Source organism: Rissa tridactyla, chromosome W, assembly GCF_028500815.1.
Source record: "Rissa tridactyla isolate bRisTri1 chromosome W, bRisTri1.patW.cur.20221130, whole genome shotgun sequence".
NCBI lineage: Eukaryota > Metazoa > Chordata > Aves > Charadriiformes > Laridae > Rissa > Rissa tridactyla.
Genome location: NC_071496.1, coordinates 20,602,124 through 20,619,422, shown reverse-complemented (window position 1 = coordinate 20,619,422; position 17,299 = coordinate 20,602,124). Strand labels below are relative to the sequence as shown.

The following is a 17,299-nucleotide window of genomic DNA, read 5'->3' as shown; positions in this document are numbered from 1 at the left end:
GCTTTCTAGCATCTCTTCTGCATGACAAGCACCAAATACCCGAGCGGTGGCCGACCTCACACGTGACGCGCCGCGTCCAGAGCTAGGTGCGCCAGAGCTCATCTACCAAGCGACCAAACGGCGAAACAAAAACACACGCCAAGCTAGAGCAGACGAACAAACCCTCCCCAGTTCGTCCACCCACCGTGGCGGGCCAATCAACAGCCAGGCTGCACCTCCTGAGAGGAAACGAGTTATAGTGAGGCAAAACACCCCCAGCAGCCTACCAGCCCTGTCAGTTTCGAATTCTACCAGTCAGCCTGGCGCCTAGCCAATAGAGCGGCAGAAGTGAAGCCGAGTCCCGCTCTGTCCCCGCCCACAGAGCAAAGTGGTTGGTGAGCGGGAACTGTTGCTCTGTAACGTCAGCGCCTAGTTCAGTGATTGGTTACGCCCAGGCGCGAAATGTAACGCGGGAAAATCTCGGGTTTGGCCTAGGTTGTGCAACAGTAGCTCTTCCTCAGGAGCCACCAGGATTGGGACTACAAGCGGGGACCGGCGCCGCTTCAGAAAGGTGTGGGGAGGTTGTAGCCATCATAGATTTTGCGACGGTGGTAGCTGGGAAAGGAGGGTGAGGCCCCAAGAGGAGCCGCCGTCTCCGGCGGTAAACAACTAAAGCAGACCTGGGGGGTGACAAGCGGTGGTGGTTGTTGCAAGATTTCTACGCCTTCCCAGCCCTGGGACATAGACTGTGAAAGGGGAGCTGAGCCGTTGTGGAGCTTCTCCGCTCCCTCTTCCCTTTTCTGTGCTGGTGTTTGTGAGGGGGTGGCAATGGTGGAGAGGCCACCGTCAGGTCCCCCGGTGACTTTTTGCCGGGACTCCCCGAAGCGCGTCCTGGTTTCCGTTATAAAGACCACCTCGATCAAACCGCCCTCCCAGGGGAGAGGTGAGGGGCCAGCACTCCCCCCGCCCATCCCCATCAGCCCTGGCTTCAGCGACTTCATGGTTTACCCCTGGCGCTGGGGGGAGAACGCCCACAGTGTGACCTTTAGCCCTCGTGGTTCCACCGCCCCTTTATTCGTCCAGCAGCCCCGTGGGGGGGCAGCCAGAACCTGTAGCGAGGAAGAAGAGGAGGCGGGTACCCCAGGCAGCAGTAGCAGCGACAGCCATCTCAAGGTGAGTGTGCCGGGACAGGCCAAGCAGCTGGGCGCGATAGGGCGAACTCCGCTGCCCCTGTGCGTGCAGCCTGGAGCCAGTGCGGTGGTAAGAGACTTCACTACGGAACAGTAGAGACGCAAATTTAAAGGGCGACGCGCCGAGCACCCCTTCCTTATTCTCAGTGTCTATCTCCTCCTGGCCACTTAAAGTGAAGTCACTTCCGATGACACTACGGCGCGCCCAACCGCATCGGGGGGGGGGGGGAGGGGGGGAGGGAAAAGAGGCGAGCCGCCCTTAACGGTCCCCGAGGGGTGGGACGGGGGCGGAGCTAGCTGCAGAGGGATGACAACCCGTCAACGGCTGGGCGTCTACGTGCTGATAACCCTCCAAAACCCTCAAAACATCAAAAATGCCACACCCTAAAAGCTCCCTGCCCCCAAAACAAAAAATCCGAACTTCCAACCCCTCAAAAAAACCACAAACCCTCCAATCCCCCACAAATCCCAACCACCAAACAAAAAAACCCTCCATGACCCCCAAACTCCGTGAATCCCACTCCCCTAAAGTACCCCAAACCAAAATCCCCCAAAACCCACCCCAAGCAAAAAACCCTAAACCCCTAAATACAAGAAACCTTGACATCTCCAACCCCCCCGAATGCTCACACTCCTTCCAAAAGTCCCAACCATGCACAATGCCCCAAACCCCAGAAGCCTTCACAGCTCAAACCTCCCCAAAACACCCACCCACCCCCCGCCCCCCCAAAAAGAAAGCCCCAAATGCAAAAAAAAAAAACCCCAAACCCAACACACCCCCAATCCAATAAAACACTCACAACTCTCCTATGAATACCCAACCCCTGCCTCTCAAGAACTTCATAACTCACAAAACTGATAAATCGTACCTAAACCCCAAACCCCCACAAATTACAGCTGCCCCAACCCCTCCTGCCCAAAACACCTCAACCCTGCCAAAACCCCAACAAAACATCCCAACCCCCTGTAAAAAGCCCAAACCAATAACACCCCCCCAAAAAAAAAAAAATAGACCCACCCAATATACCCTCTAACCCAATAAACCCACCCCTCTAAACACAGAGCCAGAAAATCCCCAAAATGAGCTGAAAGAAAAATGCTCCAACCCAGACCCATGAGAAAGCAACCCCCTCAAAACACACCACACAAAAAAGCGTGCTGAACCCTGAGGAGGCAACTACACTCTCCAAAATGCACCACATGGAAAAAGCATGCACACCCCAGCTCCTTCAACCCCAAAAAGGCAAACACTCCCCAAACTGTGCCACATGAAAAAGCCTCTTCCTCCCCCCTCTATCTTTGTGGTGGCATTCCACCCCCTAAATGTGCAACATGAAAAAGCACACTAACCCAAGCCCCTAAACCCCAAGAAGCTACCTCCATCAAAAAGCGCCACACTAAAAAAAGGTGTACCAAATGAAGCCCTCCAAACCCTGAACATCAAACCCTCTACCCAAAGCACATCACATGAAAAGATGCTTCAAACCCAGCCTCTCAAACATCAAGATAACAACCTCCCTCCCCAAAAAGCACCATGAAAAAATGCTCCAGCTCCCCCCAAAATGTGCTATACAAAAAAGTGTGAAACCCAGCCCCCTCCCAACCCCAAAAAAGCACCCTCACCCCTAGAACATGCCACACAAAAAGACATGCCAACCCCATCCCTCTCAACCCCAAGAAGGCAACCACCCATGCCATAACACACTACACAAAAATCTGCAGCAAATACAGCCCCACAAAATCTCAGGAAGGCACACTTACCCCCAGAACATGTCACATGAAAAAGTGCGCCAACCCCAGCCCATGAAACCTTAAAAGGCAACCCTCCTACTGAAAAATCATGCAACAGGAGAAAGCGCTCTAAATGCAGCCCCCCCCCCCCCCCCCCCCAAACCCCAAGAATCATAGAATTATCTAGGTTGGAAGGGACTTTTAAGATCATCGAGTCCAACCATCAACCTAATACTGCCAAAACCACCACTAAACTATGTCCCTAAGCACCACGTCTACCCATCTTTTAAATACCTCCAGGGATGGTGATCTCACCACTTCCATGGGCATCCTGTTCCAATGTTTGATAGCCCTTTTAGTGAAGAAATTTTTCCTAATATCCAATCTAAACCTCCCCTGGTGCAACTTGAGGCCATTTCCTCTTGTCCTATCACTTGTTACTTGGGAGAAGAGGCTGAGGGATCGGGAGCACAAGTCGTATTCTCCTCTCTCTCTCCAGTTGTGGGGAACGATGAGGGGGTAAATAGGAAGAGCCAGCAGATCAATGCCTAGCTCTGAGCCTGGTGCTACCACCAGGACTTTGGGTTCTTTGACCACATCTTGATTTATAAGGCACCAGGCCTGCTGGCAACAGGCGGGAATAGCTTATCTTGCAGGGGGGAAAGGGTTCTAGGACAAGAGTTATCAGGGCTCATTGAGAGAGCTTTAAACTAGATTTGAAGGGGGGTGGGGATGGTACTGGGCTTGCCAGTGAGGTGCCTGGATATAGTAGCTCAGCACTTGTGGGGGAGCATGCTAGTATTTTTGAGAACTAGAAGGACTACCACCCCTCAAGGGTGAAAACTACTCACACAACTCCCTCTCTGAAATGCTTATACACCAATGCACGCAGCATGGGGAATAAGCAGGAAGAGCTGGAGATCTATGTGCGGTTGCAGGGCCATGATCTCATCGTAATTACTGAGACATGGTGGGATAACTCACATGACTGGAATGCTGTCATGGATGGCTATGTCCTTTTCAGGAAAGACAGGCCAGCAAGGTGAGGTGGTGGAGTTGCTCTTTATGTGAGAGAGCATCTGGAATGCATTGAGCTTTCCCTGGGGGCAGATGAAGAGAGAGTTGAGAGCTTATGGGTAAGGATTAAGGGGCAGGCTAGTATGGGTGACACTGTTGTGGGTGTTTATTACAGGCCACCTGATCAGGATGGGGAAGCTGATGAGGCCTTCTACAGACAGCTGAAGGTAGCCTTGCAATCACAGGCCTTGGTTCTCATGGGGGACTTCAATCACCCCGATATCTGCTGGGAAGGCCACACAGCCAGGCACGCACAGTCCAGGAGGCTCCTCCAGTGCATTGATGATAACTTCTTGACACAGGTGGTGCAGGAGCCAACAAGGAGAGGAGCACTCCTGGACCTGGTACTGACAAACACAGAGGGACTGTTGGAGGACATTAAGGTTGGGGGCACCCTAGGCTGTAGTGATCATGAGAAGATAAGAGTTTAGGATCATGGGTAATATGCACAAAACAACAAGTAGGTTTGCAACTTTGGGCTAACTTTGACCTCTTCAAGGAAGTGCTTGGAGAGATCCCGTGGGCTAGGGCTCTGGAAGGCAAAGGGGCTCAAGAGAGCTGGTTGGTATTCAAAGACCACTTCCTCCAAGCTCAGGATCGGTGCATCCCTAAGAGCAAGAAATCGGGCAAGGGACGCAGGAGACCTGCATGGTTGAGCAGGGAGCTTCTGATAAAGCTCAAGTGGAAGAAGGAAGTTTACAATAAGTGGAAGAAGGGACTGACCCCTTGGGAGGATTACAAGAATGCTGCCAGAGCGTGCAGGGATGAAACGAGGAAAGCCAAGGCCTCCTTGGAATTAAACCTGGCAAGGGCTGTCAAGGTCAACAGGAAGGGTTTCTTCAAATATATCGGAGGCAAAAGGAAAACTAGAGAAAATGTGGGCCCGCTGTTGAATGAAACAGGAGCCATGGTGACGGAGGATGCAGAGAAGGCGGAGTTACTGAATGCCTTCTTTGCTTTGGTCTTTACTGCTCGGCCCAGCCCTCAGGAGTCCCAGGCTTTGGAGGTAACAGGGAAAGTCTGGACGAAGGAAGACTTCCCTTTGGTTGAGGAGGATCAAGTGAAACATGAATTAGATCAACCGGATATCCACAAGTCCATGGGCCCCCATGGGATGCACCCAAGAGTGCTGAGGGAGCTGGCGGAAGTCATTGCTGGGCCGCTCTCCATCATCTTTGAAAGGTCCTGGAGAACAGGCGAGGTGCCTGAGGACTGGAGGAAAGCCAAGGTCACTCCAGTCTTCAAAAAAGGGCAAGAAGTAGGAGCCGGGGAACTACAGGCTGGTCAGCCTCACCTCCATCCCTGGAAAGATGATGGAACAGCTCGTTCTGGGCGTCATCTCAAGGCATGTGGAGGAAAAGAAAGCTATCGGAAGTACTCAACATGGATTCAACAAGGGGAAAGAAATCATGTCTGACTAATCTGATAGCCTTCTATGATGGTGTGACTGGATGGATAGATGAGGGGAGGGCAGTGGATGTTGTCTACCTTGACTTAAGCAAGGCTTTTGACACTGTCTCCCACAGCATCCTCATAGGGAAGCTTAGGAAGTGTGGGTTGGATGAATGGACAGTAAGGTGGATAGATAACTGGTTGAAAGACAGAGCTCAGAGGGTCATGATTAGGGGCACAGAGTCTAGTTGGAGGTCAGTCACAAGTGGTGTTCCCCAGGGGTCAGTACTGGGTCCAGTCCTCTTCAATATATTCATCAATGACCTGGATGAGGGGATAGAGCGCACCCTCAGCAAGTTTGCTGATGACACAAAGCTGGGAGGGGTGGCTGACACACGAGAAGGCTGTGCTGCCATACAGAGAGACCTGGACAGGCTGGAGAGTTGGGCGGAGAGAAGCCTTATGAAATTCAATAAGGGCAAGTGTAGGGTGCTGCACCTGGGGAGGAATAACCCCATGCACCAGTACAGGTTGGGGGCTGACCTGCTGGAGAGCAGCTCTGTGGAAAGAGACCTGGGAGTCCTGGTGGACAACAGGATAACCACGAGCCAGTGTGTGAGCCGATGCAGGCAGGACGCAGGAACAACCACAAAACCATGGACGAAAAGCAAAGAACAAGTTTAATCTCAATACCTCACAGACCAGGGAATCTCTGAAGCAACACCCGGGCAGAGGCACACAAGCAGGGACCGCGTGTACTGCGGCGCAAGAGAGAGTCCTTGTTAGCAAGAACGCGCGCAGACTCCCTGTTCTCTCTGGTGTTTACAGGGTTCGAAGAGGCATAGTTTTCCCACTGTGCTTTGATCTTCTTCCACAACAGGCCAGGATTCTCAAGCGTCTAGATAAGGTGTCCCTGAGTCCATCACAGACTTCTGTTACCTAAGTGCAAGTGTTTTTCTTGCAAGCACCCGAGACTGAATAACAATTAGTGTGATATATGTGTTTTCCAGAACCCCAGGTGCGAGTCACTTGAGTGTATTTACAATCCTCCTCGCCGATCTTCCATTGCTTTCCCACATTCCACCCCCTCGCTCAAGAGACCACTTCTGCTGGGGTTCATTTAGTCTCGTGGGGTATAACACAGAGTAATTGACAAAGGCATGCAATAAACATATATATAGAAAAAGGAATAAACATATCTCTACAATACTGCTTTGAATGAGGTGTCCCATTCCTCTTGTCAGGGGATTAAACCACTCAGCCAGGCAGACACTACCAGTAGTTTGGTTCATTTGGTGTGCTAAGTCCCAGAGAATGCTGAATGTCGTGCTCCATACTGGCTGTTTCATCAGTTACGTTGAGGGAACACATGCCGTCACAGTCGAAGCGGCATTTCTGGTGTCGGGGGGGGAAATAGTCCACCTTCAGTTGATGTTGTAATATTCATTGGCATACAGCCGTTACCTACTCAGAAAAGATAGCAATGAAAGACATGAATATCAAAAATCACTTAGCATAGTATCATTCTGTAATACAGCTGCCGGGGTTGATGCACCACTGAAAACAAGTTATCTAAATATCTGCAGCTGTTGACCTTCCCTTAATATATAAAAGGCAAATGAGTTAGTTACAGTAGAGACTAACCACATCCAAGTATTTACGTGTTGCTTTTGCAGAGATGTATCCAGGGTGTGTACTTGTAGTACCAGACTATAAAGCATGGCGAGCCAACCTGTGATAGGGGAGGAATACAGGAGTGTCATCACTTTCCAGCAATACATATGCTATTGCTCCAGCTCCTTCAGCCAATATTACCCCAGGTTTGATGACCTGATGCAGGGTAACTGCCCACACAGACTGGGAAGCTGTGGCTTGTGCTTTTTCAGATTGGACTTCAATTCGATACTGGGCTCGCGATACCAATAACACTGTTCCAATGCTATCTCCTCTAGATAAGGCACAGGTACTTGTTGAGGACGCCTGAAATACAAGAACTCCAGAATCTGATATCAACAAAGGATGTAAAATAAGAGTTGGGTTATGATGTATAGGGGAACCTTGTAATGCCTTGGACCAAAATCCTACAGGTTCTTTCTGATTTTTCATCCCAGTCATCTGCCACAATCCCCACGAGACTGTATCGTCTGGAATTGTTACTTCTAATTCAAAAGGGTATCCTTGCTTAGGAGTGTATAATTGTGCATGCTCAATCAAAGCATTTTTGCAGGCATCAAAGGCTCCTTGTTGCTGCTTGGTCCCCTGCCAGACAACTTTCTTCCTAGTTAATTTCTGCAGAAGGCACATTAATATCACTAAATGTGGGATAAAAGTCCTCCAATACCCAAAAAGTCCCAAAAAAGATCTGTAACTGTTTTACTGTGATTGGTACAAGAAATCGCTGGACTGTTTGCTGTACCTGATTTGATATTTCTCTAATCTGTCCACACCAAACTATTCCCCAAAATTGTACAGTAGCACTAGGGCCCTGTATTTTCTTTGGATTAATTGCCCGGCCTCGGTCCTGCAAATGCGCTTTCAGCAATTCGGCAGCTGCTTCATTTTCTTGTTGTGACTCTGCCATAATCAATAGATCATCAATATAATAGTAAACAGTAATGGTACCCGACCATACTGCTACATCAGCTGCTATCGTTAGGTGGCAAATGGGACTGTGTGTGTATCCCTGAGGCAATACTTGGAAAGTATATTGCTTTTGTTCCCGGGTCACATCTTGCACTGAGGTGGCAGGCGGGGCGGAGGGGGGGTGCGGAGTTGGTGGTGGGGCTGGGGGCGGTCGGCTTTTTTGCATAAATGCTAACCTTTGCCACCGGGGAAACATTTCTGATGTTGTGATCCCATCTCTTTCTGATTGTGGGATAACAGCTTGTACAAAATCATTCCACATTTGTTTCCTTGTCACCCATGCTGTAACTGCTTTCTGTTTTGTTGGCTTTCCTTTATTGACCACCCACACAGATGGTCCCGAAATCACAGTCTCAGTTTCCCTCAAGGTATTTCCTAGGGCACCTACAGTACCCATAGCATTTGTCACTGCTGGTATAACCAAGGGATTTAGTGAGGCAGGCGCTCCTCTCAAAAACTGCATTTTGATACTTCTCGTCACTGCTACACTGTCCGGATTGCATCCTGTAACCAACACGTGAGCCATCCCCATCTGCTGCACCATATTAATACCTTTCTTGGTTGCACACCAGTTTCCGAGGGACGACACTAATTCAACAAGTTCTGTATATGCTGTTAAAACTGCTGCACACAACCACTGATACAACACAGGTGCAATAATGTCTTGCCCGTCAGGACCTCTGACATTTTGCAGCTGAGCATATCCTCATATCTGATCACGAATGGGGATAGGGCTTAATAAATCTTTTTCGCTCTCTGATAAATGGATAGATGCAGCTCCACTATCCCAAGCTGGCAGAATCCATGCCAGTATACCTTCCCCACTCTTTTGCTGACAAATCTCTAAAAATTCCCTTAACTCTTTCGGAGTGTCAGTACGCGTGATCTGCACTCCCCTGTCTGCTTGTTCCCGCTCCCCCCTCATTTGAATGAGGGGTCGTGCTACCACCACCTCACTGCTTTTTAAGTCCACATCAAATTCAAACTCAGTCTTGGAGTCTGAGGGTTCACTCCAAATATTTTCATCCCATTCCTCAGGATCCCATGACCATTTTGCGGTGAGAGCACGAACTTGGGAAATTGAAAGCTTGCTTTTCCCATATTTCTCCCTTTGTTTATTAACAGTACATGCTACCAACCGGTCTACATTATCTTGCAGCTCCTGGCACCGCTCTGCTTGAACAGTAATTACTTCTTGCGCGATCACCTTTTCATCCTGTAAACTCCTGTATTCCTTTTCCAACTCTCTCACTTTACTACGTAATGCAACAACTTCACGATTAAGAGTTCTAAGTCCAGTAGCTAACAGCCATCCTAATTTCCCTGCTAATTCACATGAAGAATGCCGTTTTCCACGCAGCTGACACATAGCCATTTCAATTGCCTGGGGGGTAATCACTGCTCCGTCATTTAATTCAGGCCATGCCTGTGGCAGGGTCAATTGATCTGGAAAAGCAGCAACGGAAGTCCAGTATTCAGTACTGGGCCATCCCAAAATATAGGAAGACATCTCAGTTTCCCCCCCAGCCCACCATTTTTTCCTCAGCCATGGCATGGTTGTTCCTGGAGCTGCTGACTATGCCAAATGTGTGAGCCGATGCAGGCAGGACACAGGAACAAGCACAAAACCACGGATGGAAAGCAAAGAACAAGTTTAATCTCAATACCTCACAGACCAGGGAATCTCTGAAGCAACACCCGAGCAGAGGCATGCAAGCAGGGACCGCAGGCACTGCGGCGCAAGAGAGAGTCTTTGTTAGCAAGAGTCCTTGTTAGCAGGAGTCCTTCGCAGCAAGAGAGTCCTTGTTAGCAAGAGCGCGCGTAGACTCCCTGTTCTCTCTGGTGTTTACAGGGTTCAAAGAGGCATAGTTTTCTCGCTGTGCTTTGATCTTCTTCCACAACAGGCCAGGATTCTCAAGCAGCTAGATAAGGTGTCCCTGAGTCCATCACAGACTTCTGTTACCTAAGTGCAAGTGTTTTTCTTGCAAGCACCCGAGACTGAATAACAATTAGTGTGATATATGTGTTTTCCAGAACCCCAGGTGCAAGTCCCTTGAGCGTATTTACAATCCTCTTCGCCGATCTTCCAATCTTCCATTGCTTTCCCACAGCCAGCAATGAGCCTTTGTGGCCAAGAAGGCCAATGGCATCCTGGGGTGCATGAAGAAGAGTGTGGCAAGCAGGTCGAGGGAGGTCATCCTCCCCCTCTACCCTGCCCTGGTGAGGCCGCATCTGGAGTACTGTGTCCAGTTCTGGGCTCTCTGGTTCATCAAGGACAGGGAACTGCTGGAGAGGGTACAGCAAAGGGCTACCAAGATGATTAGGGGACTGGAACACCTCTCTCATGAAGAAAGGCTGAGGGGTTTGGGTCTCTCCAGTCTGGAAAAAAGATGACTGCGGAGGGACCTTATCAATGCTTATAAATACTTAAAGGGTGGGTGTCAGGAGGATGGGGCCAGGCTCTTTTCAGTGGTGTCCAGTGACAGGACAAGAGGTAATGGGCACAAACTTGAGCATAGGAAGTTCCACCTAAACATGAGGAGGACCTTCTTTACTTTGAGGGTGGCAGAGCACTGGAACAGGCTGCCCAGAGAGGTGGTGGAGTCTCCAACTCTGGAGACATTCAAAACCTGCCTGGATGCATTCCTGTGTAACCTGCTCTAGGTGACCCTACTCTGGCAGGGGGGTTGGACTAGATGATCTCCAGAGGTCCCTTTCAACCCCTACCATTCTGTGATTCTGTGACACCCACCTTGCTACAACCTCCTTTCAGGTAGTTGTAGAGAGCCATAACATCTCCCCTCAGCCTCCTTTTCTCTAGGCTAAACAAGCCCAGCTCCCTCATCCGCTCCTCATATGACTTGTTCTCCATACCCCTCATCAGCCTTGTTGCTCCTCTCTGGACATGCTCCAGATTCTTAATGTCTTGTAGTGACAGGCCCAAAACTGAACACAGTACTTGAGGTGGGGCTTCATCAGTGCCGAGTACAGGGGGATGATCACTTCCCTAGTCCTGCTCACTACACTGTTTCTGATACAGACCAGGATGCTGTTGGCTGCTTTTGCCACCTGGGCAGTACACTGCTGGCTCATATTCAGCCGGCTGTTGACCAAAATCCCCCAGGTCCTTTTCTACTGGGCAGCTTTCCAGCCACTCTTCCCCAAGCCTGTAGCGTTGCATGGGGTTATTGTGACTCAAGTGCAGGACCTGGCACTTGGCCTTGTTGAACGTCATACCGTTGGCCTCAGCCCATTGATCCAGCCTGTCCAGATCCCTCTGTAGAGCCAAAGAAGGCAACCTCCTGCCCAAAAATCTGCCACATGGAAGAGTATGCCCAAGACCAGCCCCCTGAACCCCAAGAACACAACCAATGGCCCCACAACATGCTACATTAAAAAGTACAACAAGCACAGCCCCCTGAACGCCAAGAAGGCAAATTTCCACACAAAAATGTTCCACACGAGAAAGTGTGCCAAATCCAGTCCCCTGGACGACAAGAAGGCAACCTTCCTTCCAAAATGTGTCACAGGACACATTTTGCTCTAGAGCACGCCAGCTCTAGCCCCTTAAACCCCATGAAGGCAACCACTTCCAAAAACGTGCCACAGGAAAAGATGCTCCAAATATAGCCCCCCAAATCCTGAGAAGGCAACCTTCTGCCCCAAAATGCAGCATACGAAAAAGTGCGCCAAACCCTGCTCTCTGAACCACTTCCAAAACATGCTGCGCAAAAAGGTGTGACAAGCTCAGCCCCCCCCCCCCAAACCCCGTGAAGGCAACCTTCTGCCTCAAAACATGTTCCATAAATAGTGTGTCAAACCAAGTTCCCCAACCCCCCTAGAAAGCAACCCCTATCCAAAATGCATCACACAAAAAAGCGCGCTAAATGTAGCCCTCCAAAATCTGGGAAGGCACCCACCACCACCACCAAATCAAGCCACACAAAAATGCGCCAGTCCTAGCCCATTGAACCCCACCCAGTGAAAATGTGGAAATGTGTGCCATCCCCAGCCCCCTCAAACCCTGAGAATGCAACCTCCCACCCCAAAATGAGCCACAGGAAAATGCATGCCAACCCCAGCCCCCCAAACCCCAAGAAGGTACTCCCCAAACGTGCCAAATGAAACGTGTGACAAACCAAGCCTGCTGAACCCTGAGAAGACAACCTCCCACCCCAAAACATGCCACAATAAAAAGCGTGCCAAAACCAGACCCCGAATCACTGAAATGAAAAAAAAAAACAAACTAAAATGCAGCAAATGAAAAGACTAGCCACACCTAGCCCCCCAAACCCCAAGAAGGCAAGCCCCCCCCAAATGTGCCACGCTAAACAACGCACCAAACCCAGTCCTTGGAATCCTCAAATGGAATTCCTCTCCCCAAAACATGTCACACAAAAAGATGCTCCAAACCCAGCCCCTTGAACACTGAGAAGGCAACAACCCCACGCCGAAAACAAAAACTTGCCATGAATACAGATGCCAACCCCAGCCCCCCGAATCCTGAGTAGACAACTCCCCCCCCCCAAACACACCACACAAAAAGACGCACAAAACCCAGTCCCCGCTGAACCCTGAGGAAGCAACCACATTCCCCAAAATGTGCCATGTGAAAAAGCATGCCAAGGCCAGACCCCTGAATGCTGCGAAGGTAACATCTCTCCCCAACATGTGCCACATGAGAAAGCGCAACAAATCCAGCGCCCCAAACTTTGGGAAGAACACCTACTCGTCCTCCCTCCAACAAGCCACATGAAGAAGCGCCAAACCCAGCCTCCTGAACCTTGAGAAGGCAACCTCCTTCTAAAATGTACTACATGAAAAGATGTGCCAAACCCAGCCCCTTGAACACCAAGAAGGCAACCTCCTGCCCTAAAACGCACTACATAAAAAACTATGCCAACCCAGGACCCCCAGTCCTGGAAAAATCTTCCAAAACAGGCCAAATTAAAAAACGTGCCAAACCCAGCCACCCAGTGCACCAAACGTTAAAAAAAAAACTAACCACCTAAAACATGCCAAATGAAAAACATGCCAAACCTAGCCCCCCAAAATGCACCAAATGAAGGACACGCTAACACCAGCCTCCGCTACCAAGAAACGTTCCAAAACACACCAAAACTACAACATGCGAAACCCTGCTCCATTCAACAAGCAAACTGAAAATTCCCCCAAATTTGCCAAAACAAAACCATACCAAACCTAGCTCCCCTGAACCACTGAACCAAAAAAATCTCCAAAGTACACAAAAGAAAAATGTGCCAAAGCTATCTCCCTCAGCCACGTAACCCCCCAAAAAATCCCAAACCATGTCAAAAGTAAGAAGTGCCAAAACAAGTCCTCTGAGCCATCAAACCTTGACGAAATCCCTAAAGCTCATGAAAAACCATGAAAACCTCCAAAATTTGTACCACCACCCCCAAAACTGCACAAAAAAAAAAATAGCCAAAACAAAACTGTGACAAACCTAGCCCCTGAACTACTGAACCAAAAAAACCCCAAGACGTACCAAAACAAAAACACGCCAAACCCCGCCCCTAACCACCAGAACAAAAAACCCCAAACCCCAACCCTTCAAAACCCCCAAACCCAATATTAACCCCTCAAAACATGCCAAATCCAGCCCCCTCAAACCAAAAAGGCCCCCAAAACTATGCCAGAAGTGTGCCAAACCCACCTCCCTCAACCATCAAACCAAAAAAACCCTAATCCATGCCAAAATAAAGACATGCCAAAACAAAGCCATGCCAAAACAAAGCCATGCCAAACAGTCCCACAACCACTGAACCAAAAAAAAACCCCAAACACACCAAAATGAAAACGTGTCAAAAGAGAAACCACCAAACCCAGCACCTCAAACCATTGAACCAAAACAACCCCCAAACATGCCAAACCAAAAACATGCCAAACAAGCCCACTGAACCACTGAACAAAAAAAATCCCTAAGACACGCAACTCTCTCCCAAAGCATGTTAAACCCAGCCCCCCCCGAACCACAAAACTTGCCAAAATAAAAGCACACCAAACCCAATGAGGTGGTTGGGGGGAAAACCACCAAACCAAAAAAAGCCCCCAGAATGCACCAAAACAAAAATGGGACAAAACAAAAACGTGCTAAAACAAGAATGTGCAAAACCCAGTCCTGCCAAACCCAGAACAAAAAAAAGCCACCCAAAATATGCAAAAGAGAAACAGCCTAAACTAAGCCAGTCACCGAACCAAAAAATACCCCACAGCATGGAGAAAATGCTGAAAACATGTCAAAACACGCTAAGCTTCCCAAAATCACACCAAAACAAAGACATGCCCAGTCCAGCCCTCCAACTATCAAACAAAAAAAAAACCCAAACCCCAATGCTGTAAGTCCCCCAAACACAATATTAATCCCCCCAAACATGCCAAAACAAGACTGCACCTTACCCAGCGCTCCCAACTACCGATCCAAAAAACCCATGCCAAACTCAGACCCCCAACAACTGAAACAAAAAGGCCTGAAACCATGCCAAATCAAAAATGCCCCAAACCCAGTCCCCCATCCACTGAAAAAAACACAAATCACGCAAAAACTGAAATCCACCAATTTAATAAACCCCCATAACGCGCTAGAAGAAAAATGTGCTAAAAATACACCAAATCTAGGTCCTCAAACCACTGAACCACAAAAAAACTAACGTGCCAAAAGAAAAATGCGCCAAAACAAAACCTAGCCAAACTGAGCCCCCTCAACAAGAACCCCTCACAAAAGTCCAGAACATGCTGAAACAAAAATCTGCCAAATAAATCCCCCAGAACCACTGAACCAAAAAACCCTGCAAAACACTGTCACCCAACACTAAGGGGACAGACAGGTTCTTTTAGGGATCCTTGGCAGAATGATGATGGCACTAAATCGTAGTTAAAATTAAATCTTTATTTTCTTAACTGGATATTGTGATTATTATAGCACAGAATTTATGATTAGAATGGCACAGGATTTCTACAAGCAGAATCAATATAGTATAATCTATAAGTAGTGTAATGCATACTTTATAATACAATTTAACTTATAATTTCTAATCACCTGGACCCTCTGCAGATCAGGTCAAATCTTAATATGTGGTTTGCTGTATCAAAATAACAATCATAATCTAGACTTGAAAATCATATAAAAGAATACAAGTCACTTAATCCTCAGAGGAAGCAGACGATGGTGGAGGTGTCCCTGGCCACCAGGGATTCATGGATCTCACTGTCCAGCAGCAGTTCTGGTCCAAGTTCCCCATTTAGGATTTGTAACTGCTTGATTTTATAGAGAGTGCTCTATGTGCTGTTACACTCCCCTGTTCTGTGATAGGGTGTGGTGGGTTGACCCTGGCTATATGCCAGGTGCCCACCAAAGCCGCTCTATCACTCCCCCTCCTCAGCTGAAAAAGGGAAAGAAAATATAACGAAAGGATCATGGGTCGAGATAAAGACAGGGAGAGATCACTCATCAGTTACTGTCACGGGCAAAATAGACTTGACTTGGGGAAAATTAATTTAATTTATTATCAATCAAATCAGAGTAGGGTAATGAGAAAATAAAACCAAATCTTAAAGCACCTTCCCCCCACCCCCCCCCTTCTTCCCATGCTCAACTTCACTCCTGATTTTCTCTACTCCCCTCAAGTGGCGCATGGAGACGGGGTATGGGGGTTGTGGTCAGTTCATCACACATTGTCTCTGCCACTCCTTCCTCCTCAGGGGAAGGACTCCTCACGCTCTTCCCCTGCTCCAGCATGGGGTCCCTCCCATGGGAGACAGTCCTCCATGAACTTCTCCAACATGAGTCCTTCCCACAGCCGCAATTCTTCATGAACTGTTCCAGCGTGAGTCCTGCACGGGGTGCAGTCCTTCAGGAACAGACTGCTCCACTGTGGGTCCCCCACGGGGTCACAAGACCTGCCAGCAAACCTGCTCCAGTGTGGGCTCCTCTCTCCACGAGGCTACAGGCCCTGCCATGAGCCTGGCTCCAGCGTGGGCTCTCCATGGGGTCACAAGACCTGCCAGCAAACCTGCTCCAGTGTGGGCTCCTCTCTCCACGAGGCTACAGGCCCTGCCATGAGCCTGGCTCCAGCGTGGGCTCTCCATGGGGTCACAGCCTCCTTCGGGCGCATCCACCTGCTCTGGCGTGGGGTCCTTCACAGGCTGCAGAGTGGATATCTGCTCCACTGTTAACCTCCATGGGCTGCAGGGGTACAGCCTGCCTCACCATGATCTTCACCATGGGCTGCATGGGAATCTCTGCTCCAGTGCCTGGAGCACCTCCTTCCCCTCCTTCTTCATTGACTTTGGTGTATGCATAGTTGTTTCTCTCACATATTCTCACTCTTCTCTCTCCGCTGCTGTTGGTGTTGTGCAGGTTTTTTTCCCCTTCTTAAATATGTTATCACAGAGGTCCTACGACCGTCGCTGATTGGCCCAGCCTCGGCCAGCGGCGGGTCCATCTTGGAGCTGGCTGGAATTAGCTCTGTTGGATATAGGGGAAGCTTCAAGCAGCTTCTCACAGAAACCACCCCTGTAGCAGCCCTGCTACCAAACCCCTGCCACACAAACCAAATACAATCCACTCCTCGCCTCTGTGAATCACATATTTAAGAATTATCATTAAAATCCACATTCATCACACAATCTTCACAAACTTCACTCACAGCAACAAAAAGAATTCCCCACAGCAAAATCAAAATAACATCATCACAGCACCAAATGAAAGCGGACAAATTCCACACAATCCACCCCTCGTCCCTTCACCACAATCATTCCGCTCTTAGCTCTCTAGCTGTGTTCAGTCCATGTTTTGCCCGTTACCTCTCCTAATTACTGTCCTTATCTCAAATTCCTCTAGCCCCATGTTGGGCACCAAAAAGGACTGTGGTGGGTTGACCTGGCTGGATGCCTGGTGCCCACCAAGCTGCTCTATTACTCCCCTCCTCAGCAGGACAGGAGGGGGCGGAAGAAAATAAGATGGAAAAAAACCCTCATGGGTCAAGATAAAGGCAGTTTAATAAAGCAAAAGCAAAGGCTGTGTGCTGAAGCAAAGGAAAAGATTTATTCTCTACTTCCCATCAGCAGGTGATGTCCAGCTACTTCCTGGGAAGTAGGACTTCAGTACTTGGAGAGGTTGCTTCAGAAGACAAACGTAATAACAAATGCCCTCCCCTTCCTCCTCCTTTCTCTTAGCTTGTATTGCTGAGCAGATGTCATATGGTACGGAATAGCCCTTTGGTCAGTTTGGGTCAGCTGTCCTGGCTACGTCCCCTCCCAAGACC

At 49.1% G+C, this 17,299-nt stretch overlaps 1 protein-coding gene across 1 annotated transcript in view; it reads left to right on the top strand.

Moving 5' to 3' along the window:
* Positions 1-807: 807 nt before the first annotated feature.
* The window catches only part of LOC128901985 (zinc finger protein 367-like), a 37,699-nt gene continuing 21,207 nt past the window's right edge, over positions 808-17,299 (top strand). The window contains exon 1 of the mRNA XM_054184229.1: positions 808-1,152. Within this exon, the coding sequence (XP_054040204.1) occupies positions 808-1,152 (345 nt within the window). The remainder of the gene's footprint in view (positions 1,153-17,299) is intronic.